Below are 25,597 nucleotides of genomic sequence, written 5' to 3' on the forward strand. Positions count from 1 at the left end.
ATCAACGGAATTTTATCATGCCTGGAGGGGATCCTGAATTCAGTATCTGCCCTGAACAATTAAAGACCCTCTTACACCGGTTCCTCCCACCAAATCCTCTTGCGATGTTTCGACAAGCAGCCGTCGGTAGACCGAATGAACGGGCAGGCTTTCAAATGGTTCGTACTCAAATGTTGAGACTTTAGTACGAATTGCATGTCATCCCAATCGCCAACGTGCACGTTGGTTCCCAAAACTATTGACGGCACAGCCATTTTATACCGCACTTCAGGCTTGACGAACGATCACGCGATTCTATAGGCTTTCAAATGTTCCGTACTCAAATGTTGAGACTTGCACGTCATCACAATCGCCAAAGTGAACGTCGGCTCCCCGAACTATTGACGGCACGGCCATCTCACACCGCGCTTAAGACTCGACGAACGGTCACGCGATTCTATAGGGTGCCCTGACCTCGCCGGCGATGCCGGCCAGTGTTCGCCACGGTATCGGAGACCAGAATCCCTGAGCCTAGAGGCGAATGGAAAGGCTCCACGCGGTTTACTACGACGCAATATTTCTATCTTCAATCCTAACTACCCATCCGTTCCGACTGAACGAATCCTCCCCGGGAAGGCAAGTCATTCTGCCGTCATTTGCGTTTCTGCTCCTCGCCGGCAGACGGGAGGCGAAGCACGAACCCCGCCAGCTAGAGCCCCAAATTGCATTACCTAAATAGGAAGCACCTAAAGGGTCCCGGGCTGTTTGGAAGAGAACCGGCTCATGGGCAGACGGAGCCGCGACATCCACGGTCGTCCACGCCACGCTGTGGGACGAGCCGCAGGCGACGCGGGTGATCTTCTGGCCTTCCAAGCCTTGCACGAGTGTGGGCTTCCTGTTGACCGTTGTGGTCCCGTTGCCTTGTTGGCCGTGGTCGTTGTCACCCCAAGCGTACACCTGAGGGAGAGAAACCTTTCGGTACTTTCCAGAGATTACATTACAGAGACAGGTGGGCTAGTTTAGACTGGACCAGGTGGATGGGTGGGCCCGGATTTTGACTCCACCAGGAATGGAGGGGAGAGTCATCTCTCCGATCCACTTTTACCTCCAGCTGGCGCTCCCTCCTCTCTCCCTGCTGGCCACAGAAGGACGAAATCCCGCTGTTCCGCTCTATTCCTACGATCTCCCATCCCATCTCTCGGGGGGAGACCAGGCCGAAAAACGGCAACGGGATCAGGCACGCCCCCTTATTCCTTACCCTCATTCGGTCACTAACGTTTCCGGACTGCACAATGTGAGCTAGGAGGGGGATAAACGAAGAGTAAAAGATACGGTTCCTGCCCTCGAGAAGTTTACAATCTCAAGAGAAGATAGGCGGGGCAACAAGAGGAAGAGCAAATTCTACCGGCAGGAGCAAAGCTACCAAGTGACTGAACAGACTATTATACGTAGAAGTGCTACCGGTGATCGAGGGAAAGGTGCGATATGGAGAGGGGAGGATTAGTTGGGAAATTAATTCATTCAATCGCATTTATTGAGCGCTTACTCTGTGCAGAGCACCGTACTAAGCGCTCAGAATGGACAATGCAGGAGGAGGCTTTAGAAAGTGAGGAGGAAGAGGAACTGGTGGATCGGAAGGGGAAGGAGTTTCTCGCGGGGGGAAGAGCACGAGCAGTGGTTCGGAGACAAGGAGATTAAGAGCCAAGTAGAGTCAGAAGGGAAATTCGGGAGAGGAGTAGCTCGCAAACAGGGGACAGTGGTGAAAGAAAGAAGACGGTAGGGGGAAGCAAAGAGAAAACACACAGTGATAATAATAATGACGATGATAATATTACAAGTATTTATTAAGTGCTTACCATGGGCAGGTAAATCAAGTTAATCAGGTCAGACACAGTCCCTGTGTCTCACAGTCTAAATACGAGGGAGAACAGGAATTTAAGATGGGGGCACTGACGCAAAGAGAAATTAAGTGACTTTACTCGAAGTCACACAGCAAGCAAATGGGAGAGCCAGGAACAGAAACCTCGGTCCTCCAGGAACGTGTCTGTTATGTTATTCAGCGTGGCTCAGTGGCAAGAGCCCGGGCTTGGGAGTCAGAGGTCATGGGTTCGAATCCCGGCTCCGCCACCTGTCAGCTGGGTGACTGTGGGCAAGGCATTTCACGTCTCTGGGCCTCAGTTCCCTCCTCTGTAAAATGGGGGTAAAATGTGTGAGCCTCGCATAGGACAATCTGATGACCCTGTATCTCCCCCAGCGCTTAGAACAGTGCTCTGCACATAGTAAGCGCTTAACAAATACCAACATTATTATTATATTGTACTCTCCCTAGCACTCAATTCAGTGCTCAGGAAATACGACTGAATGACTGAATGACTCCAGGGCCTGTGCCTTCTCCACTACGTTACACTGGATCCACAGTCCGGATGCTGAAATCCCAAGTTTCAACAGAGGAGATGGGGAAAGAGGGCAGGAAAGAGAGCAAGGCATCCACTTTCCCCAGAACTGGGACGGTGGAACGAGGGCAGCAAAGTACGAGGATAATGAGCGGCTGTTTTCGGTGGTGGAGGGGAAGATCAGGATTTCACTTCACGTCTCTGTGCCTCAGTGACCTCATCTGTTAAATGGAGATTAAGATTGGGAGCCCCACGTGGGACAACCTGATTATCTTGGATCTACCCCAGCACTTAGAACAATGCTCGGCACTTAGTAAGCGCTTAAAAAATAGCATTATTATTATGATCATCTGGTGAGAGAGAGACAGAAGGGGCAGAAAGGTCTGAAAGTAGCATTGGCAGAAATAGGGTGACTCCTCCACCTTGTGAAATGCAGAGAAGCAGTGTGGCCTAGTGGAAATAGCCTGGGCCTAGGAGTCAGAGGTCCTGGGTTCTAATCCCGATCCAGCCACGTATCAGCTACGTAACCTTGGGCAAGTCACTTAACTCCTCTGAGCCTCAGTTCCCTCTTCTGCAATATGGGGAGTCGATACCTGTTCTTTCTCCTACTTTGACTGTGAGCCTCAAGTGTCTGTTAAGTGCTTACTATGTGCCAGGCGCCCTTCTGAGTGCTGGGGTAGATGCAAGATATTTTCAGGTTGGACCCAATCCCTGTCCCACAAGGGGCTCACAGTCTTAATCCCCAATTTGCAGATTAGGTAACTGAGGCACAGAGAAATGAAGTGACTTGCCTGAGGTCGCACAGCAGACAAGTGGTGGAGCTGGGAGTAGAACCCAGGTCTTTCGGACTCCCAGGCCACACTGCTTCCCCAAGACCTGATGCTCTTGTATCCACCCCAGCAGTCCGTACGGTGTTCGGCACATAGTAAGTGCTTAATAAATCCCACAATTATTATTGTTAGTAGATGCATCGACAGCCATGCCCGTCACCCCCGCCAACTGTTCCGGACCTTTAACTCTCTCCTTAGGCCCCCTGTTCCTCCTCCTCCCCCATCTCTCACCCCCAATGATCTGGCCACCTACTTCATCACAAAAAACAACACAATCAGGTCTGAGCTCCCCAAAGTCACCCCTCCCCCTCTTACCTCCCCCTGCCGCAACCCTCTCCCCTACCTTCCCATCCTTCCCTGCAGTAACCTCAGAGGAGATCTCCTCCCTCCTCGCAAGTGCCATCCCCTCCACCTGCGCCTCGGACCCCATTCCCGCTCACCTTTTAAAAACCATTGCCCCTCCCCTGCTCCCCTCCTTAACTTCTATCTTTAACCACTCAATCTCCAATGGCTCCTTCCCCTTTGCCTTCAAACATGCCCACGTCTCCCCCATCCTAAAAAACCCTCTCTCGACCCCACTTCCCTTTCCAGTTATCACCCTATCTCCCTACTACCCTTCCTCTCCAAAATCCTAGAACGAGTCGTCTACAGTCGCTGCTTAGAATTCCTTAATTCCCATTCTCTCCCGGACCCCCTCCAATCTGGCTTCCGTCCCCTCCACTGTACCGCGACTGCTCTCTCTAAGGTCACCCGTGACCTCCCTCTTGCCAAATCCAATGGCTCCTACTCCATTCTAATCCTCCTTGACCTCTCAGCCGCCGCTGACACTGTCGACCATCCCTTCCTCCTCCACACCTTATCTCACCTTGGCTTCACGGACTCCGTCCTCTCCTGGTTCTCCTCTTATCTCTCTGGCCGGTCATTCTCGGTCTCCTTCGCAGGCTCCTCCTCCCCCTCCCATCCTCGAACTGTTGGAGTTCCTCAAGGGTCAGTTCTTGGCCCTCTTCTGTTCTCCATTTACACTCACTCCCTCGGTGAACTCATTCGCTCTCACGGCTTCGACTACCATCTCTACGCAGATGACACGCAGATCTACATCTCTGACCCTGTCCTCTCCCCCTCCCTTCGGGCTCGCATCTCCTCCTGCCTCCGGGACGTCTCCACCTGGATGTCTGCCCGCCACCTAAAACTCGACATGACCAAGACTGAGCTCCTCATCTTCCCTCCCAAGCCCAGTCCTCTCCCAGACTTCCCTATCACCGTGGATGGTACGACCATCCTTCCCGTCTCTCGGGCCCGCAACCTCGGTGTCATCTTTGACTCGGCTCTCTCGTTCATCCCACACATCCGATCCGTTACCAAGACCTGCCGGTTTCACCTTTACGATATCGCCAAGATCCGCCCTTTCCTCTCCACCCAAACGGCTACCTTACTGCTACGGGCTCTTGTTTTATCCCGGCTAGACTACTGTGTCAGCCTTCTCTCTGACCTCCCTTCCTCCTCTCTCGCCCCGCTCCGGTCTATTCTTCACTCCGCTGCCATGCTCATCTTCCTGCAGAAACGTTCTGGGCCTGTCACTCCCCTTCTTAAAAACCTCCAATGGTTGCCTATCAACCTCTGCACGGAACAATAACTTCTCACTCTAGGTTTCAAGGCTCTCCATCACCTTGCCCCGTCCTACCTCTCCTCCCTTCTCTCTTTCTACCGCGCACCCCGCACGCTCCACTCCTCTGCCGCCCACCTCCTCACCGCCCCTCGGTCTCGCCTCTCCCACCGTCGACCCCCGGGCCACGTCCTCCCGCGGTCCTGGAACGCCCTCCCTCCTCACCTCGGCCAATCTAATTCTCTTCCCCTCTTCAAATCCCTACTTAAAGCTCACCTCCTCCCAGAGGCCTTCCCAGACTGAGCTCCTCCCTTTTCCCTCTGCTCCCTCTGCCCCCTTGCTTCACCTCTCCGCAGCTAAGCCCTCTTCTCCCCCCTTTCCCTCTCCCCCTCGGCACTGTACTCGTCTGCTCAACTGTATATATCTTCATCACCTTATTTATTTTGTTTAATGAGATGTACATCATCCTGATTCTATTTATTTGCCATTGTTCTAATGAGATGTTCTTCTCCTTGACTCTATTTATTGCCACTGTTCTTGTCTGCCTGTCTCCCCCGATTAGACTGTACGCACATCTACGGGCAGGGACTGTCTCTATCTGTTGCTGATTTGTACATTTCAAGTGCTTAGTACAGTGCTCTGCACATACTAAGCCCTCAAATATATACTATTGAATGAATGAATGAATGCATGAGTTGGTGAAGGTGAGGCCAATCCACCAATCAATAGTATTTATTGAGTGGCTACTGGGTGAAGAGCACTGTACTAAGTACTTGGGAGAGTGTAAGAGAGGTCCCTGCCCTCAAGCTGCTTATGTTCTAGTTGGGGAGAACGACATTAAAGCTAGGAGGAAGAAGGAAAAGGAGATCTGTAGCTCAACTGGAGGGAAATATATGTACCTACGAGCGGCTGAGTGAGTCGGAGTGCTTAGGTGGTACAACAATACTGAAGTGTCAGTTGAGGAATAAAAATTTGAAGAGATTACTGGGGAAGCAGCACGGCCTAGGGGGAAAAGCTTGGGCCTGGGAGTCAGAGGACCTGGGTTCTGATCTGCCAACTGCTTGCTCTGTGACCTTGGGCAAATGGCTTAATTTCTCTGTGCCTCAGGTTCCTCCACTGTTAAATGGGGATTAAATCTGACTCCCTTCTACTTAGACTGTGAGCTCCACGTGGGACAAGGACTGTGTCCAACCTGATTAGCTTGTATCTACCCCAGCGCTTAGAACAATACTTGACCCACAGTAAATGCTTAAAAATCCATTATTATTATTATTACGGATATCCTTTTTGACATCCACCTTCATGAGCGGGGAGATACTTTCCTAATACGTAACTTTCCCCTCTAATAACCACTGTGGGCTTATGAATTTGCCTAAAGCCTTCCAGAACTCTTCTTTGGGTGGAAAAAGTCCTTTCTTCTGTTAGTGTTACACCTTGGACTTACCACCAACCGTTTCCTGTAATAATTTGCCTCTTTTAGGAGCAGTCCCTCAGTTTCTCTTCTGAAACTCTAGAACAGGGTAGGTACTGCCTGGCCCTTATCATTTGCTTAAATTTAGATTATTACTTTCATCTAAAACACCTTGCCCGTTTGAACCAACACTGGCTGCTGAGAAAGACAATTTTGGCAGAGGAACTGTCCGAACAGGTTGCTCGGCAAATGCTCTCTATTGCATTCCTGAAAGCGCCTAGTACCGTTCAATCATCACGCAGTCACGTAGATCAGCTCTCCTGGATTCTCCCAAGTGTCTCGTTCGGTGCTCGGCACAGAAGGTGCTAAATAAATACGACTGATCGATTCGCTAGCTGGCGTCCCGCTTCAGGTATATCTGAAAGACTCTTCCGTGGTCGGCTGGGAATGTAAATATTCTTATAGTCTACTACTTCCCCTAATCTACTTTAACGGTTGATTTCCCCAGTAGATTGTACGCTCCTTGCGGGCGGGGATCAAGTCCAGCAACTCCACTGCACTGTACATCCCTAAGCGCTTCGGTCCAGTGTTCCGCACACAGTGAGTGCTCAACGGACACCACCCATTAACTGATTCTTGTACTCGGATCGCTGAAAGTGGCAACGGGACGCTCAGAGGAACCGTGTGCCTAGCCGCTCAAGGATGTAACCGTCTAACATCACCATCTTTTCTTCCAGGAAGCAACCCTTACGGATTGTTCCTCCATGAATTTATCCAACGCGCTCAGGAACGTACTGATATTTTTGGCCAGCCGGAGTGACAATTTCTACACGCCTCCCAACAGGTGGGTGGAAAAAGCATCCCCTTGTTGGTTCTGCATCTCTCAGCATCGTATTTTCTCGCCCTACCGTCGCGGGATTGGGGGAACAATACCACGTTCACCCTGTCCGCACGCTTCGCGTTGGTCGGGGGTTAGGTACGGACTCCCTCCGAAGGCAAGCTAGCTCTTCTTACCTGCCCCGTGTCCGTGACCGCTAAGCAGTGGAGGGCACCTACTGCCACGTGCACTATCTTCTTCCCCCTCAGCCCTTCCACCACCTGAGGCTTCCGGACGTGGACGTCAGTGCCGTGGCCCAGTCTGAAGTAATCCCCTTTGCCCCTAAAACAGAAGGCAAAATGCAGAACGTCAAACACGGCATCGGTCGTCGGCGTCGTGGCATTTATGGAGTGCTTACTGTGGGCACAGCACTATACTGAGGGCTGAGTATGAGGAGAAGCAGCCCGGCGTAGTGGATAGAATACAAGCCTGGGAGTTAGAAGGACCTGGGTTCTAATCCCGCTCCACTACCTGTCCAGTGGGGTGACCTCAAGCAAGTCACCTCACTTCTCTGGGCCTCAGTTCCCTCATCTGGAAAACTGGGATTGAGACTGCGAGCCCCATGTGGGGCAGGGACTGCGTCCAACCCGATTTGCTTGTTTCCACCCCAGCACTTAGTACAGTGCCTGGCACATAGTAAGCGCTTAACAAATACCATAATTATTATTATGATTATACGAGTGGGAATTAGACCAGACCCTGCGCCTCAAGGGGCTCACAATCTACGAATTCAGAGGAGAAAGGGGGGGAAGGATGACCGGAGACGGTCGCCTCGGGAGCAATGAAATGCTAAAACATCAAAACAGCATAAGAGACAGGGATATATATTCAACCCAAAATAAAAACAAAAGGCATCGGGGAGCTGTGGCTGGAGGGGCAGAATTTCAGGTTTCTCATGGCTCAGATTTTATAGCTCAGGTCCTAAAGATGAGGCCTCGAGGCATTTACTGGGCAACAGTTTTATCCTTTAGGAAGAAGTCATGGCGGAAATAAATGCCCTTCAGTGAGCCTCTCAATTTACTCTGTTACGAATGTATTCAGTTCACTCTAGGGCTAATTCCCATTAATTCTGGTAATCAGGCGCTCTATTATAAATCCAAAGAATTCCCAACTGAAGCAGGGAGATCCAGTCTGGAACTGTCAGGTCTGAACATTAGACAAGTCAAAAATAGTTGGATGGCAGTTCTGGGCATGAGCGTCTCTCTCCACGGTTGATTTTGGCCTTTCCTTTACGGTGCGGCTAACGGCTTTTATTTTTTTCTGACTGCTTCTTTAAATTGGTTCTCAGAGTAGGAATGATAGGAAGCGCCCTCCCTCTCTCCTCCCCCGACTCAAGTCTCTCCCCACTGTCTCCTTAATTTTTTCAGCCGGTTCACTGAACTTCATAGCCGAGAAAACACGCTTTCTCCTTTACACCGAGGCAGTCCTTCCTTTGGCGGCACTGGAGGGTAAATAGAAGTCTGACCTGACCATTCCAAACTGTGCGGTCCAAATTAATAAGGTTTTTAAAGTACCTGAATTACTACTCAGATCTTTAACGCAGTTACAGGGTAGGTAAAATGGAGGGGTTGGAAAGCAATCTGTCATAATGCCTCTCCATTTCACACTGGAGAACTCTCTAAGACCGCACTGTTAATTGAGAGATTTTAAAAATTGACAATATCAAGTTCAAGGCCCTTTACATCACTCCATTTCTCTCTGCAATTTCAAGTGGGGCCTACTCCCGAGGAAAATGCCCGCCAAATAATATTAATCAAAAAGATATTATAAGACAGGTCAATAGGCCTGGAGAAGCAGCGTGGCTCAGGGGAAAGAACCCAAGCTTGGGAGTCAGAGGTCATGGGTTCGAATTCCGGCTTGGCCACTTGTCAGCTGTGTGACTGTGGGCAAGTCACTTCACTTCTCTGCGCCTCAGTTACCTTATCTGTAAAATGGGGATTAACTGTGAGCCTCACGTGGGACAACCTGATTACCCTGTATCCACCCCAGTGCTTAGAACAGTGCTCGGCACATAGTAAGCGCTTAACAAATACCAACATTATTATTATTAGGCTACCCCTCTAAGACGGTAAACTTGTTGTAAGCAAAGACTGCATCAATCAACTGGGTTTATCGTACTTCCCCAAGCACTTAGGTGCACAGTAAGGGCTTAATAATAATGTTGGCATTTGTTAAGCACTTATGTGCAGAGCACTGTTCTAAGCACTGGGAGAGATACAGGGTAATCAGGCTGTCCCACGTGAGGCTCACAGTCTTCATCCGCATTTTCAGATGAAGGAAGTGAGGCACCGAGAAGTGACTTGCCCACAGTCACCCAGCTGACAAGTGGCGGAGCCGGGATTCGAACCCATGATCTCTGACTCCCAAGCCTGGGTTCTTTCCACTGAGCCACGCCGCTTCCCCAACCACTGATGAAGATGATAGCACCAATGACGAGATGAGTTGTTCTCTGTAATGAACTGCTGAGAAATAAGTTGATCAGTCAATCACTCTCTCAATTATTAATAATATTATTAATGACAATCATAATAACGGTATTTCTTAAGTGCTTACTATGGGTCACGCACTGTTCTAAGCGCTGGGGTAGACGCGAGGTTATCGGGTCGTCCCCCGTGGCTCAGTCTTCATCCCCGTTTTCCAGACGAGGTAACTGAGGCCCAGAGAAGTGAAGTGACTTGCCCAGAGTCACACGGCTGCCAAGTGGAGGAGCCGGGATTAGAACCCACGACTTCCGACTCCCAAGCCCGGGCTCTTTCCTCTAAGCCACGCTGCTTGCATGTACTGATCGCTCCCTGGGTGCAGAGTACTGACCCCGGGACTTGAGACAGAACAATATAACCGAGCCGGGAGCCACGTTCCACAACGAGCACACGGTGCAGAGGGGTAGAGAGACATTAATATCAATAAATGAATTACAGTTATGGACATAAGTGCTGCGGGGCTGGGAAATAGGGCGCAAATTCAAGTGCAAGGGTGACGTAGGAGGGGGTGAGAGAAGAAACAAGGGCCTAGACATCCCTGATATGCGTTTTTAATAAGGCTTAAAGTGGGGGGAGAGTGAGCTACCGTTCAGTATGAAGAGAGAGGGCGTCGAGTGCAAGGGTGACCTACGATGAGGGTAGAAGAAGAAGAAACGAGGGTTTGGACACCCCTGATATGTGTTTTCAATAAGGCTTAGAGGGGAGGGAGAGTGATCTACTGTTCGATATGAAGAGGGAGGGCATTCCAGGCCAGAGCGGGCTAATAATAATAATGTTGAGCGCTTACTACGTGCAGACCACTGTTCTAAGCGCTGGGGGAGATACTGGGTGATCAGGTTGTCCCACGTGAGGCTCCCAGTCTTCATCCCCATTTTCCAGATGAGGTCACTGGGGCCCAGAGAAGTGAAGTGACTTGCCCACCGTCACCCAGCTGCCAGGTGGCAGAGCCGGGATTCGAACCTATGACCTCTGACTCCCAAGCCCGGCCTCTTTCCACCGAGCCCCGCTGTTTAGTGCCGGCAAGGTGTTGGCAGTGAGATAGAGAAGATGGAGGCATTGGGAGTAGGCTGTCATTAGAGGAGCCAAGTGTGCAGGCTGGGTTAAAGTAGGAAATCGGGGAGGGGAAGGAGGCCGGGGCAAGGCGACTGAGCGCTTTAAAGCCGAAGTAAGGAGCTCCTCTTTGACGGGGAGGTGGATGGGCAACCACCGGAGGTTCTCGAGGAGTGGGGAAACACAGACTGAAGGATTCTGTAGAAAAATGATCCCGGCAGCAGAGTGAAGTATGGGCTGAAGTGGGGACGGAAAGAAGGAGAGAGGTCAGCGGGGAGCTTTAGATGATAATCGAGGCGGGATATAATAATAATAATAATAATGTTGGCATTTGTTAAGCGCTTACTATGTGCAGAGCACTGTTCTAAGCGCTGGGGTAGACACAGGGGAATCAGGTTGTCCCACGTGGGGCTCACAGTCTTAATCCCCATTTTACAGATGAGGTAACTGAGGCGCAGAGAAGTGACACGCCCACAGTCACACAGCTGACAAGTGGCAGAGCCGGGATTCGAACCCATTACCTCTGACTCCGAAGCCCGGGCTCTTTCCACTGAGCCACGCTTGAGTTAATGTGGTGAGATAATGTGGCGAGCAGTTAGGAGGGAGAGGGAAGGATGGATTTTTAGCCACGTTCTGGTGACCGAACCGAGGGGATTCAGTGACAGGTCGAGTACGTGGATTGAATGAGAGAGAAGAGTCAAGGACAATGCCTAGGTTACGGGCTTCTGAGACAGAAGGGACGGCGTTACCGTCTACGGGGATGGGAAAGTCGGAGGAGGGACAGGGTTTAGGGGGGAAGACGGTGAATTCGGTTTCGGACGTGCTAAATTTGAGGCGACGGCAGGGCATCCAAGTAGGGATGTCTTGAAGGCAGGAGGAAATGTGAGACTGCAGAGAGGGAATGAGATCAGGGTTCCAAGGATTCCGTAACCGCTCTTACACCATTCTAATCCTTTTCCGATATTTTAAAGGCTCCCATCATTTGTAGCTTATTTCTCTTTTCAAAAGTGTCTGCTCATTCCGAACTAGACCGTGAGTCCTTTGAATTCTTCTCGTTGCGGGTACAGAATGTATCGGTTATAATAATGTTGGTATTTGTTAAGTGCTTACTCTGTGCAGGGCACTGTTCTAAGCACTAGGGTAGATATAGGGTAATCAGGTTGTTCCACGTGAGGCTCACAGTTAATCCCCATTTTACAGATGAGGTAACTGAGGCACAGAGAAGTGAAGTGACTTGCCCACAGTCACACAGCTGACGTTAGACGCGGCGTGGCTCAGTGGAAAGAGCCCGGGCTTGGGAGTCAGAGGTCATGGGTTCTGATCCCAGCTCTGCCGCTAGTCACCTGTGTGAAATTGGCCAAGTCACTTCACTTCTCTGGGCCTCAGTTCCCTCGTCTGGGAAATGGGGATGAAGGCAATGAGCCCTACGTGAGACAACCTGATGACCTTGGATCTTCCCCAGTGGTTAGAACAGTGCTTGGCATGTAGTAAGCGCTTAACAAATACCGACATCATCATCAGAAGCAGCGTGGCTCAGTGGAAAGAGCCCGGGCTTGGGAGTCAGAGGTCATGGGTTCGAATCCCAGCTCCGCCACTTGTCAGCTGGGTGACTGTGGGCGAGTCCCTTCACTTCTCTGGCCCTCAGTGACCTCATCTGGAAAATGGGGATGAAGACTGTGAGCCTCACGTGGGACAACCCGATCACCCTGCATCTACCCCGGCGCTTAGAACAGTGCTCTGCACATAGTAAGCGCTTAACAAATACCAACATTATCATCATCATGTTGTTAATACTGTACTCTCCCAAGTGCTTAGTACAGTGCTCTGCACCCAGTAAGTGCTCACTAACTACAACCGACCGGGCCCAGAGGACGTGTCTGAATTTTGCTTATTTTATATTTAGCCCAGCTCTTGCAACAGTGTTTGGCAGAAAGAAAGGAAGCGCTAAATTAATACCTCTGCTGAGAACGCACGCGGGTACCCGCGGGTCAACTGGGACTGTGAGGTTGAGGGTGGAAATGAACTGGGGAAGGGTTTCTGGAGGAGGTGGGATTTCGGGGGGGGGGGGGGGAAGGGGGGGGGGTTAAAGACGGGGAGAGCAACAGTCGGGCGGATCTGAAGTTTCGAAACCTTAGACCATCTCCAAAATGGTTTTCCGCTGCAAAAATTCTGACTCACAGATCTGGCTCCAAGAGAATATAGGTCACTCAATCGTTCAATCGTATTTTTGAGCACTTATTGTGTGTAAAGCACCGCACTAGGCGCTTGGGAGAGTAATAATAATAGTGAAGATGGTTTGTGTTAAGCGCTTACTGTGGGCCAGGCACTGTGACGTGGGGCTCACAGTCTTGATCCCCATTTTACAGAGAAGGTAACTGAGGCACAGAGAAGTTTAGGGATTTGCCCAAAGTCACACAGCTTACAAGTGGTGATTAAAAGCCAGGATGAGAACTTTTGACCTCTGACTCCCAAGCCCTTGCTCTTTTCACTAAGCCACACTGCTATGACAACAACACGTTACTTAGAGAATATAACAATAACAGTGTATTATAATATAAAACTATACATACGATACGTAATATTATAACAGAATGTAACAACAAGCTGCTTAAAGGAGCAGTGTGGCTGAGTGGAAAGAGCACGGGCTTGGGAGTCAGAGGACGTGGGTTCTGATCCCGGTTCTGCTACCTGTCTGCTGTGTGACCGTGGCCAAATCACTTCCCTACTCTGTACCTCGGTTACCTCACCTGTCAAATGAGGATTAAGACTGTGAGCCCCACGTGAAACAACCCGATTTCCGTGTAATTATCCCAGTGCTTAGGAGAGTGCTCGGCACGTGGTAAGCGCTTAACAAATACCATAATTATTATTATCGCTACTATTAACAAACACATTCCTGCCCACAATGAGCTCACCGCCTAGAGGATTGGACATTAATATAAATAAGTGGACAAATAATGTACAGATATATGGATATATATCTGTATATATATGCATGCATATATTTGCAGAGAAGCAGCGTGGCTCAGTGGAAAGAGCCCGGGCTTGGGAGTCAGAGGTCGTGGGTTCGAATCCCTGCTCCGCCACTTGTCAGCTGTGTGACTGTGGGCAAGTCACTTCACTTCCCTGTGCCTCAGTTACCTCATCTGCCAAATGGGGATTAAGACTGGGAGCCTCATGAGGGACAATCTGATTACCCTGTACGTACCCCAGCATTTAGAACAGTGCTCTGCACATAGTAAGCGCTTAACAGATACCAACATTATTATTATTATATATATACGTGCAGTGGGGATGGGAGAGAGGATGAATGAAAGACCAAGAAAGAGCAGCGCAGAAGGAAGTGGGATAAGAGGAGAGGAGGACATAGGGAAGGATTCTTTGAGATGTTTTGAAGTGGGGGAGAGCTACTAGCCGCCTGATATGAGGAAGGAGGGCATTCCAGACCAGAGGAAGGATGTGGACAAGAGATTGGTGGGGAGATAGGCAAGACTGAGGTAGAGTGAGAAGCTTAGCATTAGAGGAAGGAAACGTGCGGTTGGGTTGTAGAAGCACGGGCTTGGGAGTCAGAGGTCATGAGTTCAAATCCCGGCTCTGCCACTTGTCAGCTGTGTGACTGTGGGCAAGTCACTTGACTTCTCTGTGCCTCAGTTACCTCATCTGTAAAATGGGGATTAACTGTGAGCCTCACGTGGGACAACCTGATTACCCTGTATCTCCCCCAGCGCTTAGAACAGAGCTCGGCACATACGTAAGCGCTTAACAAATACCAACATTATTATTAGTCGTTTTCTGGGGATTGTGAAATTGTGGCCTGGCAGCTTTAAGTGCGCGTGTAAACGCCACGTTAAACCTAATGCCCTTCGACATATCTCCTCCTGTGACCGCAGGTCAGCCAGACCTATTGGCTCCTAGCTAAGACCTAAATGCCGACCCGGCTCCAGGATTCCGGGCAAGATGTCTTTTAAGAGCAGAAGACAGTGGGATTGCAGATAAGGGCCTTTATGCAGGAAAAGCTCAATGTGACGGTCAACGAGGAGAGCACACACGATGCGGGGAAATGCCTGACGCCGCTGCTCGCCGTTATCCAAAATGACAATCGAGTCAGCCTGGGCGGAGGGGATCGTCCGAGGGGACGGCCACGGTGGCTTCAGCCCGTACTTGGCTGCTCACCGTCCTCCGAAGGGAAGGCAGGGGGACGGCCCGGGCAGAAGACCTTCGGGCTGGGGGACGCCCGTGCCGGACCGGCCCGTTACGTGCCCGAACGCCGAATGGGACCGGTCATCCGGTGGTAGGAAATTCTCAATGCCCCCGGGTTGAGGGCTTAAATTCATTCATTCATTCAATAGTATTTATTGAGCGCTTACTAGGTGCAGAGCACTGTACTAAGCGCTTGGAATGGACAGTTCGGCAACAGATAGAGACAGTCCCTGCCCACTGACGGGCTTAATCGGGGGAGACAGACAAAAACGATAGCAATAAATAGAATCAAGGGGATGATTAACAAAACAGAGTAATAAAGATATATGCAAATGAGCAAATGAGCACCATGCTCATTAAATAGTGTCAGAGATCTCACTGCCTTTAACAAAAGGCACCATCCATCGCCCTTGATGTTTTTCTGTATGTTAATGTATGTTGTCTCTCTGCGATACTGAATATCATGATTGGTTCCATCTTTACGGCTGAGTCACGAACCCTCCAGTTGTGATTATACGGGCTGTAACATAGCTATATATTCATAAATGTATATTATACATATTATAAATGTACATTTGCATGTCGACCACCTGCAAAGGTTTATATCTGGATTATTGCCAAAAGTAAACTGCTTTCCTTCTAGAGAGAGAGAGAGAGGTCTGTACTGAGTGCAGAGCTAGAGCGTAGACCATGAAGGCAAAATTGGGAGAGAAGAGAAGTACTGAACTATACATTCCAAGCGCTTAGTACAGTGCTCTGCACATATGATCGAATGATCATAAATGAATATCTTCATCTCTTTAACAAAATAATGCGCCTCTAGTATGCCGTATTTGATTGAGAGAGGCCATCCTGTGGAATTTTATGTTTTCCTAAACGAACTGATCTAAAGTTCTCTAGCTCGGATCTCTGTCGGTAATCGGAGGGTCGATTATACGGAAAAGCATGATATTACTCCTACTGCGACTAATAAAAATTCCCAAGGGATCTTCAGGCTTCTTCATCAAAACATTTTCTGAGTAACTAAAGATGGACTTTGTTTTCTGGCTTCTTATATGAGCTGACTTAATTACTCAATTAATTAAGTAGACAGTGAGGACTATCTAGCGACGGCCACTAATAAAAGTAATAATAATAATGTTGGTATTTGTTAAGCGCTTACTATGTGCCGAGCACTGTTCTAAGCGCTGGGGTAGACACAAGGGAATCAGGTTGTCCCACGTGGGGCTCACAGTCTTAATCCCCATTTTACAGATGAGGTAACTGAGGCACCGAGAAGTTAAGTGACTTGCCCAAAGTCACATAGCTGACAAGTGGCCGAGCCAGGATTCGAACCCATGACCTCTGACTCCAAAGCCCATGCTCTTTCCACTGAGCCACGCTGCTTCTCTAAAGTACATAAAATGACCAGTGTACAAACACACAAGGCACTCTCTCTCGTTATCTGGACTCTCTAAATCAAAACCCCTAATTAAAAGGAGCGACTTGGAAGGTTTATGACAGAAAGATAAATACTGCTAACCTTAGGAACCAGGGAGGTGCTGAGCACTGGTCAAATTCACACTCGAGAACTGAACCGAGTTGAAATACCCCGACCCGGTTCTCCTGAAACACGGGAGACGTTTTGGTCAGACGTCACGTTTAAGGAGAACTTGCCCCGCAGGACTCACGGGCGTCTAACGCGGCACACCTATGCACCACCTTCCAAAATTACCTCCCGCTACATCCAGTTCTGATCACCGCATTGGAGAAACGATCCCCAATTCTGCCACCGCGTTCTAGCCAAAGCGGGTAAGGAAAACACTCGCCACCTCAGAACTGCATCTGATTGAACCTTTCAGCAAAGTGCACTGGGAATGAGTCTTATGTGTTACGATTATGAGAAAAGGGGGTCAGTAACAGGAGAGAATGTAGCTTTTCAGTTCACACACAGATCCAAAAAACGATACTTCAGAATATGCTGTTGTGATTCACGTGGTGAAAAGGGAGAAAAGTTTACCGGGAAGCTTAACGTACCAGGTCCACACCACTCCGGACTTGGTTAGAGCCAGGGAAAACTGAGCCCCACACTCAATCTGACACACCCCCTGTCCATTAAGTCTCTCGATGTTCTGGGGCACGTTACACCCTTCGCTTCCTCCCCGGCCCAGCTTGCCAAAGTCACCGTCTCCCCAAGAGAACACCAAACCTGTAGACGGCAAAAACAGATTTTAAGAACAACTCCGTATTACTGCTGCGCATTTTCAGGTTTCAAATGAAAATATTTTCTGACCTTCATCTGTCAGGGCCAGAGTCTGGGCATCTCGACTTCCGCAGGCGACCTGAATAACCCTGTGGCCAAGAAGTACTTTGACCTAAAGACGAAGAAATGAAAACATGCTTTCAACTATCCTTAATCGTGCTTCGTAATTACGACCAGAAAAAAACTCAGCGATGCTTCTCAGCTGTGCTCAAATTTCAAGAACGAGATGCCTCCCTCACCCCGACGATTCAAGCTCATGCCTATGTAATGTTTCTGCCCTCAAGCTGCCAAATGCATTCCTGCCTACTGATTTTGAGACAATCGCCCAAGATGCATATGTACCATTTTGGGTTTCAGTTGTGTCGTGTTGTCCCCGTGGCCCAAGCGACCATATTCTCCCAGGCCCCAGGTGTACAATTCACCGCTTGATGTAATGGCTGCACTGTGAGAGCTCCCACAGGCTATATCACGGATACGTTTGGTTTTCAATGCCTCTATCAGTCTTGGCTTATCGCAGTTCCTGAAACAGAAGGGAGAGACATTGTTTTAAAAACCAGTTGTGTGAGATTCGGTAATTCTGAAAGAAATGATACTAGAGGAATCAATGGCGCAGCAGTCGTCTTTAGACTTAACAAATGGAATGCTTAATGTCTATCTTGAGGAAAACCCTTTCGATGACATTTCTGACATGTCAAGTAAGCTTGGCTTCCAGATACTAAGACAGTTGTCCACGACTTAACCCACAGAGGTAATTACTGTGCTAATTCCTTTTAAGGTTCTCATGAATGAAATCGGTTCAGAAACGGTGGAAACGCCACACTTTGGGGAAATATTCTCGTCACTTTAAATTCATGCCGGGGTGATGAATCTTACATTCTGCTGAAGTGTCCAAGTTTTCCATCATCACCTTCGCCCCATGAAAACACTTTCCCGTCAACGGTCAACGCCATAGCATGTCGACCACCTGCAAAGGTTTATATCTGGATTATTTGCCGAAAGTAAACTGCTTTGCTTCTAGAAAGGGAGAGAGGTCTCTACCGAGTGTGGAGCTAGCGAGTAGACCACGAAGGCAAAATTGGGAAAGAAGAGAAGTACGGACCAGCAATATTCTAGGGGAGGAGAGGAAAATGGCAGCCTGCAGATAATGGAAGAGGCCAGGAATGCCAAATAGGACTTCTATCCCAGTTCAGCACCGTGGGCTGGAACGCAATGGGCAGGGTATTTTTCCCATGAGCTCAAATGCAGAGCTAACTGGTCCAGACGCCTGCGGCTACTGCGGTTTCTTTGTCCTGCCCACCCCCAACTTGAAATCTGGGTACTCCCTTGGAAGGGTGGAGGAACCTGGGGCTGAGGCGTCTATCACGTGGATGTCCAAGTCGTCAGTCTGGGGCCTTTACGTGATCCCCACTGACGCTAGGCTGGCCTCTGGAATTCAGGACCCGAGCAAATTTTTCTACTCCGAGACCGCTTTTCTACGCAGACATGGCTAATGGGGTGGGGTGGGGTGAGGTGGAGCTCTAGCTATTTCTGGACAAACTACGGACCGGGGATTTCTAGCCTGTCCTCGGCTCCAGCTCTTCCCTCGCTTTTTAGATCTCCCGGGCCTGCTGCAAAACAGGCAGGTGGTAATAATGATAATAATAATGATATGTGTTAAGAGTGTACTATGCGTCAAGCACCGTATTAAGCGCTGGGGTAGATATAATTTATCAGGTTGGACACAGTCCCCATCCCGCATAGGGCTCACGGTCTTACTCCCCAATTTACAGATAAGTGAGGCACTGAGAAGCTAAGTGACTTTTCCAAGGTCACAAATACTGTGGTGGAGCTGGGATTAGAACCCACGCTCTAGGCCCACGCTCTATCCATTAGGCCACACTGCTTCTCTAGGGTACTGTGGATGGGTGATTATTGCTTTCACATGCGGGCTGGCCAGCAGCGGCTACTCAACTCCCTTCCTGATTCCCCCCAGGTGGCTGTGGGTGAGCTGCGCTACCAGGCTGTGTAATGGTTGTCTGATCAGCCCTACTCCGCTCTGAGGCTAAACTCAGCCATCAGCAGCTAATAAAGCTACGGATCTCAGCCCATCCTGCCCCTTCCACAATGCTCAGCAGATGCAGCCTAGTACCGTCAACCTCTATGAGGGACTCCAGAGTTTTAAACGCTCCTCCGGCCACCATCCTCCTCCTCCTCCTCCACAACTCCTTGTTGGCAAACCAACGTGGGGCAACCAGGAGCTTTTCATGAGCTGCACTGACCCAGCTCCCGTCTGATGACTCAAGAGTTGGAAACGAGTTAACCCAAAAACTTCACTTGGGGAGGCTGAACTTGGCCTAAATCCAAATTGATTTCTTTTTTGCAGAGGGAGGGGAGGAGGTTGGCCCCGACGGTGGAAGCTAGGGAAAAAGCTCTTTTCCCAGTGGCTAGAGCAGCCTCGGAAACAAGTACGAAGAGGGAAGAGAGAGCCAAGAAATGGAAGGGAATGGCGTGCGGCGAAGCCTGGGGAGTGCTTGTTTAGCACGTGGGAGCCTGGGGCTCAGCCCGGGGAAACGTCATACGGTACCTGAGTGAACAGCCACCTTTTTCACCACGTAATTGCTGAGCGCCGTGATCTGCCGCGGAAGAGGCACCGTCCCGCTGGAAATGCCTAACCCCAACCTTCCGTTGGTAGCTTCTCCACAGGCATAAACCTTGCCCTCCACAGTCACTAAAACAAAGGCAGACACAAAACCCGAACTCAGTGAGACAGAGAGAGCGGCTTCTCAAATTTCCCCGGATGGAATGCGAAATGGAAAAGGGAAAACTCAGCTGTCAAGAGGATCTGTCCTACCTGCAAATAAACTCTTGGAGCCACCAGCCACTTGCACCACATTCAAGGCTGACAGGGTCTCGGAGAATGAAGGAACCTTTATCTGTGTTGGCGAGAGGGCAAAGGGGAGAGAATAAGGATAATGCACTTGGAAAGTTGTTTTCCTTCATATAATTCATCAGCCAGTCCAATCCCTTTGCGCTGTTGGAATTTGGTGCCTTCGAAAAAGTCCGAGCCTTCGTAGGTGCCAAATTTGCCTTTAAAGGGTAGGGACGAAACACGGGTGGGGCAGGGCATGGTGTTCTGCACATGGTAAGTGCTCAATAAATATGATTAAAGGAATGAGGTGGTGGCCAGGTCTTAAAGAACCAATAGACCATTTGGAGACTCGGCTTACCCGAACTACAATTTAATGTCTATCTCCCCATGTGGAGTGTAGGCAGGGATCGTGTCTGCCAACGCTACTGCTGTGGACCCTTCCAAGTGTCTAGAAGAGTTCTCTCTAACCAGCAAGTGCGTAATAAATACTACTGATGGACTTTGAGCCCTCTCAGGTCTGGTCAGAGAGACCCGGGCTTAGCAAGATGGGGAGGTCCAACTCAAGAAGCTGCGGGGAGAAAACGATCGGTCTCCCGCTCCGCTGGAAGCCAGAACCCTCTCTTGTCCCCACAGAGCCGATGACGCCGCCTGCTTTATCCCTTAGTTACGGTGGTGAGAAATGTTGATACATCCCGAAGCCACTTACCCTCACGCATTGAGAAGTAGCATTCTGCCCCAGTGATCAAAGGAATTAAATTCAACAGTATATACGCCACTACTCTACACGCAGCCACGAGTGCCGGCTGGGAGCCGTCATACTAGCTTGGACGAGGTGACTCTTTCTCCTGGTTCTCATCCCTCTTTTCCGGAGAGGGAAAATCCAGAAAACTGTACTGCTGACCAAAACAAACTGCACTTATCTAGCCACTCTTCGGAGGAGTTCGACATATTCTAACCGATTAACCCCGTCTCAAAACTGTCTCAGGAAAGAGTCGCTTCCCCTTCAGTGAAAAGAAAGAACAAAGACGACCGCTCTAGTCTACTGAGCAATCAATTAATTGATTACTTGTATTTCCTGAGTGCCTACCGCAAGCAGAACACTGTACTGTGCACTTGAGAAAAGACACCAGAAGCAAAAGCCATGGTTTCTGACCTCGAGGAGCTTACAATCTAATAGGCGAGGTGGGTAGGATGAAATAATCGGCAAAGACTGGGAAGGAGGAAGAGCAAGGATAAAACAAGTAGCCATACAAATATGTCAGGAGGAAATACTTGAATTAATTAAATATATGATTGAATATATTCAATTGCTGAGGGTAGATAAATCCTAAGAATGGTTGTGGGGTAGATTCACTATGGAGTCTTGGAAACAGGGCAAGATTTCCTGGATGAGGTGAGATTTTGGGAGAGCTTTGAAGACCAGGAGAACTCTGAGGGAGGAGAGAACTATCGGTAGGGGGTTGGAGGAAAACCCCGGAGGTGTATCGAGAGGGAGTTTCAGTTAGAAGCAGCGTGGTTACCGATTTGTACATTCCAAGTGCTTAGTACAGTGCTCTGCACATAGTAAGCGCTCAATAAATACTACTGAATGAATGGTTGAACGTAAAGAACACGGGCCTAGGACTCAGAAGACCTGGATTTGATCCTGGCTCCGCCTCTGGTCAGCTGGGTGACCTTGGGCAAGTCACTTAACTGTTCTTTGCCTGAGTATCCTCGTCTATAAAATGGGGATTAAATCCTACTCACTCCTACTTAGACTGTGAGCCCCGTGTAACCCGATTACATTGTATCTACCCCAAAGCTTAGAAGTGTGCTCGACACAGAATAAGTGCTTAACAAGTACTATTATTATTATCATTATTATGAGCCAGAGAAGAGCAAAGAGTGAGAGCTGGGAAACAGTGTTGCCTGGTGGAAAGAGGATGGACCTGGCCTTTAATCCCATTTTTACCAATGGTCTGCTGTGTGACCTTGGACAGGTCACTCAACTTCTCTGTGCCTCCATTTCCTCATCTGTAAACTCGGGATTAAATCCTACTCCCTCCTGCTTAGATTGGGAGCCCCACGTGAGATAGGGATGGTGTTCAATTTGATCATCTTGTATCTTGAGAAGCAGCGTAGAGCACGGACCTGGGAGTCAGAAGGTCCCCGGCTAATCCTGGACCCCCACTTGTCTGCTATGGTGAACTTGGGCAAGTTACTTCTCTGCCTCAGTTATCTCATCTGTAAAACGGGGATTAAGACCGTGAACCCCAAATGGGGCAGGGACTGTGTCCAAACTCCTCACCTTGTATCTACCCCAGTGCTTAGAACAGTGGTTGGCACATGGAAAGCACTTCCCAAACACCATCGCTATTATCTATCCCCGTGCTTGGTACATTATACGTCCTTAAGGATGACGCTAAGACTGTGGGTTTCTAGGGCAAGGAGTCTGGTGCAGTTGTTGACGGAGAATGAAAATATCGAGAAGGAGTTGGTTTAACACAAAAAAAAATAAGCCATGTTGAGTTTGAGGTGCTGGTGGGATGTAAAGGTGGAGAGGTCCCAGAAGCAAAAAGAAATGCTGCGGTTCCGGGGCTAGATTCATCCACATACAAGTGACCACCCAGAGAGAGTGAGAAGGGGGTCCATAACCCTTTGGGATGCCCACAGGTTGCAGGTGAGGGGTGGAAGAGAAACCAGTGAGATCAAAGAGAGTTGAGGGAGAAAGAGAGGAAGAGAACCAGGTGAACATAACTTTGCTGAAACCTAACTGATCATTTCAAGGGAGGAGTGGTCAACGGTGTCCAAGGTGGTCAAGAGGTCAAGAAAGATGAGAGTAGGATCTACTGGACCCTGAAGACGTTTGTGGTGATCTTTGGAGAGTGCACTCTTAATGGGGTGAAAGGGAAGAACAATCTGACTGTGGTAGGTCGGGAGAGTCGGTGGAGAGAAAATGAAGGCAGCAGGTAGATGCAATCCATTCAAGGAGCTTGAACAGAAGCTGAAATAGGAAGTCGGGTCAATAGCTGAAGGGAGTTGTGGGATCCAGGGGAGGGATTTTTGAATTAAAAAAACTTCAGCGTGTTTGAAAGGCTGAGGGTAAGAGCCGGTGGAGGGTAGGAAGTTGAAGAGAGCAGCACGAGAGGGGAGGAGAGTGGGAAGGAGAGAGAAGAGGTAAGAGGGACAGAGACAAAGGCACGGGTGGGGGGGGGGGGGCGAATTTTTTTTAGATCAGCCCGACGACATTTCTTGAGCGGCGCCTGGGAACGAGCAGTGGGGATGCAATGGATGAACACAAGGATATTCACGGCTGATGGTAACCAACCGACGAGGTCACCGGGGGCTAGAGAGGGGAGATGGTGAGGGCACTGGGGGGGTTTAGGAAATTGAAAGACTGAAAGAGTTGGCGGGGGTGGCAGGGGTGAGTAGAAGAGCTCCTAATTATTTCCTGGCACTGCCCAGTCCTCCATATTCCACAGAGACAAATTGTCAAAGAAGAGGAGGGAGATTTTTTAAACTGAACATCTGTCTTATCACGCCTCCATTCTGAAAAACTGGAAACCACTACTTAACTCATTCCTTCCTTTGAGAAAGACCAAGAGCACATTACTGCTCCAGGGGTCCGTGTTAAGATTATCGGTATCAGGGGATGCGTTAGCTGGGACGCTGGCAGGGGAAAGATCATCTTTAACGCATTCTGTCTCTGCAATGCTTTTAAAGCTTCTCAGTGTTAATTCTGGATGAGTGTCAGTCCTCGATCACTATATTCTAAGCTCCTTGTGGGCAGGGAGTATGTCCGCCAACCGAACTGTACGCTCTCAAATGCTCAGCACGGTGCTCTGTACACAGTAAGTGTGCAATAAATCCCCCGAATTGACTGTTTTATCACTTAGTAAAGAATTCGGACAAATACCTTGGAACCTTTCAGTCCTCCCAGTTGATCCTTGTCATTCAGACCCCACACAAACACTTTAGTTCTTATTGTAGCTGCGGATTCCAGTCCTGATGCTTTCTTCCTGATAAGGCTAGCCATTAAAAGAGGGAGAAAGTACGTTAAACAAAATACATTATATTGCTTACTATTTCTTCACAGAACTAGAAACTACGTCAGGCAATAAAAATGCAATCGACTTGTCGGTATTTTGCTTGAAGGTCCCAATGTCTGCTTTGTCTTCCAGGTGGTGTCTGGCAGGCGTGTTCTTTTTCCATAATGCCTGGCAAAGCATGACAAACTATTCCTTGAACCACCTCAAAATTCTACGTCAGATTCCCTTCATCCAAGAGGGAGATCTCTTTCATTCTCCTTTTTTTTTTTTTATCTGCAGCTGGATGGAAAAAATACTCTAAACATGGTTTCATTAATAAAGAAAACCCCCAAATTATTTATCTATGTGTAGGAACTCAATATCGGTCAGTGAGGTAGCTGGAAGCCATAGCTAGGTTTCTGTCCCGCAAAGGGGCTCCAGAATCCCCAAGCTCACGCCACCCAACTTGGGTTCAGCCCAGGAGACACCTGAATGGATGAGTCAATTCAGGGATCACCCATTTCAAGCCCTTCCCTCAATCGCTCAGAAGTCCAGGGATGCAGACAGTGTCCAGCCAGCCAAGGGAGCACTGGTCCAAAAGCCCGACTGGGCTGACAATCAGGATCCAAAGTCTTCTGGGCCTGCCCAGAGCCTAGGCGAAAGGAGCCTATGGCCCAAAACCGACGGATGCAGAGCGGCTTCAATCAGCCCAAGCACGTTTTAATGAAGTTCAAGGCACTCGAGGGTTCTCCGCTCCCTAAAGCAGCACCCTATTAATGCCAGCCAAGTGAATAACGAGCAACTCAGGCTACCGACGAGCAACGTATCCCAATGCCTTACCTCCCAGCGTTAGCCTTTTCGTCGTCTTCCTCTTCGTTGTCAGAAGCTAGAAAAGGAACAGCAGCCAGATCTTCATCCTCCGCCCGGATCCGCCCCAAGATAATAAGACCGTGGATTTTGCAATCGATCCCTGAGCTCCTGCACTGCTTTATGGCAACTTCAATATACCTGTGATACTAAACCGAAGAAATGAGTTACCTCAGAATCGGAGACCCACAGGGAAATCTCAGTCAAATTATTCCCACTGAGAAAAGAGCAGAGGATGGATTCATTTGGATCCTTTAAAATTGGAACTTCTCTTTTAATTTGGCTTCAATTATACTCCAGAAGCTTTGTACCGAAAGTAGTCGACTTCCTTCCAAATTAATACCGTTCAGTGTGGTGATCTTAAGAGGGACCAAACAAACTACGTGGGATAACTGTGATTCTTCCAAAGAGGAAAGCATTACACTTCCATTAAAAGCACCACTTTATTCTGGCATTAGTAGCTGCTGTGTCTGAACCGGTTGCTCTGAATCTGAAAAGCATCGTAATCTGGAGTCCAGTCACACGGATTCTACTGTCCTAATGCACGCCCCCATCCTCTAAGTTGCCTTTGATTCTGGGGACCATCCCCTACACCTCCTTACACTAAATCTGGTTTTACTCTAATGGTTCTCTCCTGCCTCTCATCTCTGGCTGAGCCCTCTCAGACTCTGTGGGTTCTTCCCCTGCCTCTCACTCCCTAACTGTGGGTGCCTTCAAATTCTGTCCTGGGTTCCCTTCTTTACTCAATTTAGACACAATCCCGCGGGCAGCTCATCTGCTCCCATGATTTTAGTTTCCACCCTAGGCGGC

The 25,597-nt window shown here is 49.2% G+C and overlaps 1 protein-coding gene across 4 annotated transcripts in view; it reads right to left on the reverse strand.

Annotated features, from left to right (window-relative positions):
* The window catches only part of HERC2 (HECT and RLD domain containing E3 ubiquitin protein ligase 2), a 217,205-nt gene that overhangs the window by 44,483 nt on the left and 147,125 nt on the right, over positions 1-25,597 (reverse strand). For all 4 annotated transcript variants that reach the window (XM_029083305.1, XM_029083306.1, XM_029083302.2 and 1 more), the window contains exons 56-65: positions 24,761-24,936; positions 23,809-23,920; positions 19,896-19,977; positions 19,629-19,772; positions 17,939-18,029; positions 17,408-17,585; positions 17,096-17,177; positions 16,840-17,011; positions 7,231-7,375; positions 711-936 (exon numbers count right to left, since the gene is read on the reverse strand). In XM_029083305.1, the coding sequence (XP_028939138.1) occupies positions 711-936; positions 7,231-7,375; positions 16,840-17,011; positions 17,096-17,177; positions 17,408-17,585; positions 17,939-18,029; positions 19,629-19,772; positions 19,896-19,977; positions 23,809-23,920; positions 24,761-24,936 (1,408 nt within the window). The remainder of the gene's footprint in view (positions 1-710; positions 937-7,230; positions 7,376-16,839; positions 17,012-17,095; positions 17,178-17,407; positions 17,586-17,938; positions 18,030-19,628; positions 19,773-19,895; positions 19,978-23,808; positions 23,921-24,760; positions 24,937-25,597) is intronic.

This window comes from Ornithorhynchus anatinus, chromosome 18 (genome assembly GCF_004115215.2).
Source record: "Ornithorhynchus anatinus isolate Pmale09 chromosome 18, mOrnAna1.pri.v4, whole genome shotgun sequence".
Taxonomy (NCBI): domain Eukaryota; kingdom Metazoa; phylum Chordata; class Mammalia; order Monotremata; family Ornithorhynchidae; genus Ornithorhynchus; species Ornithorhynchus anatinus.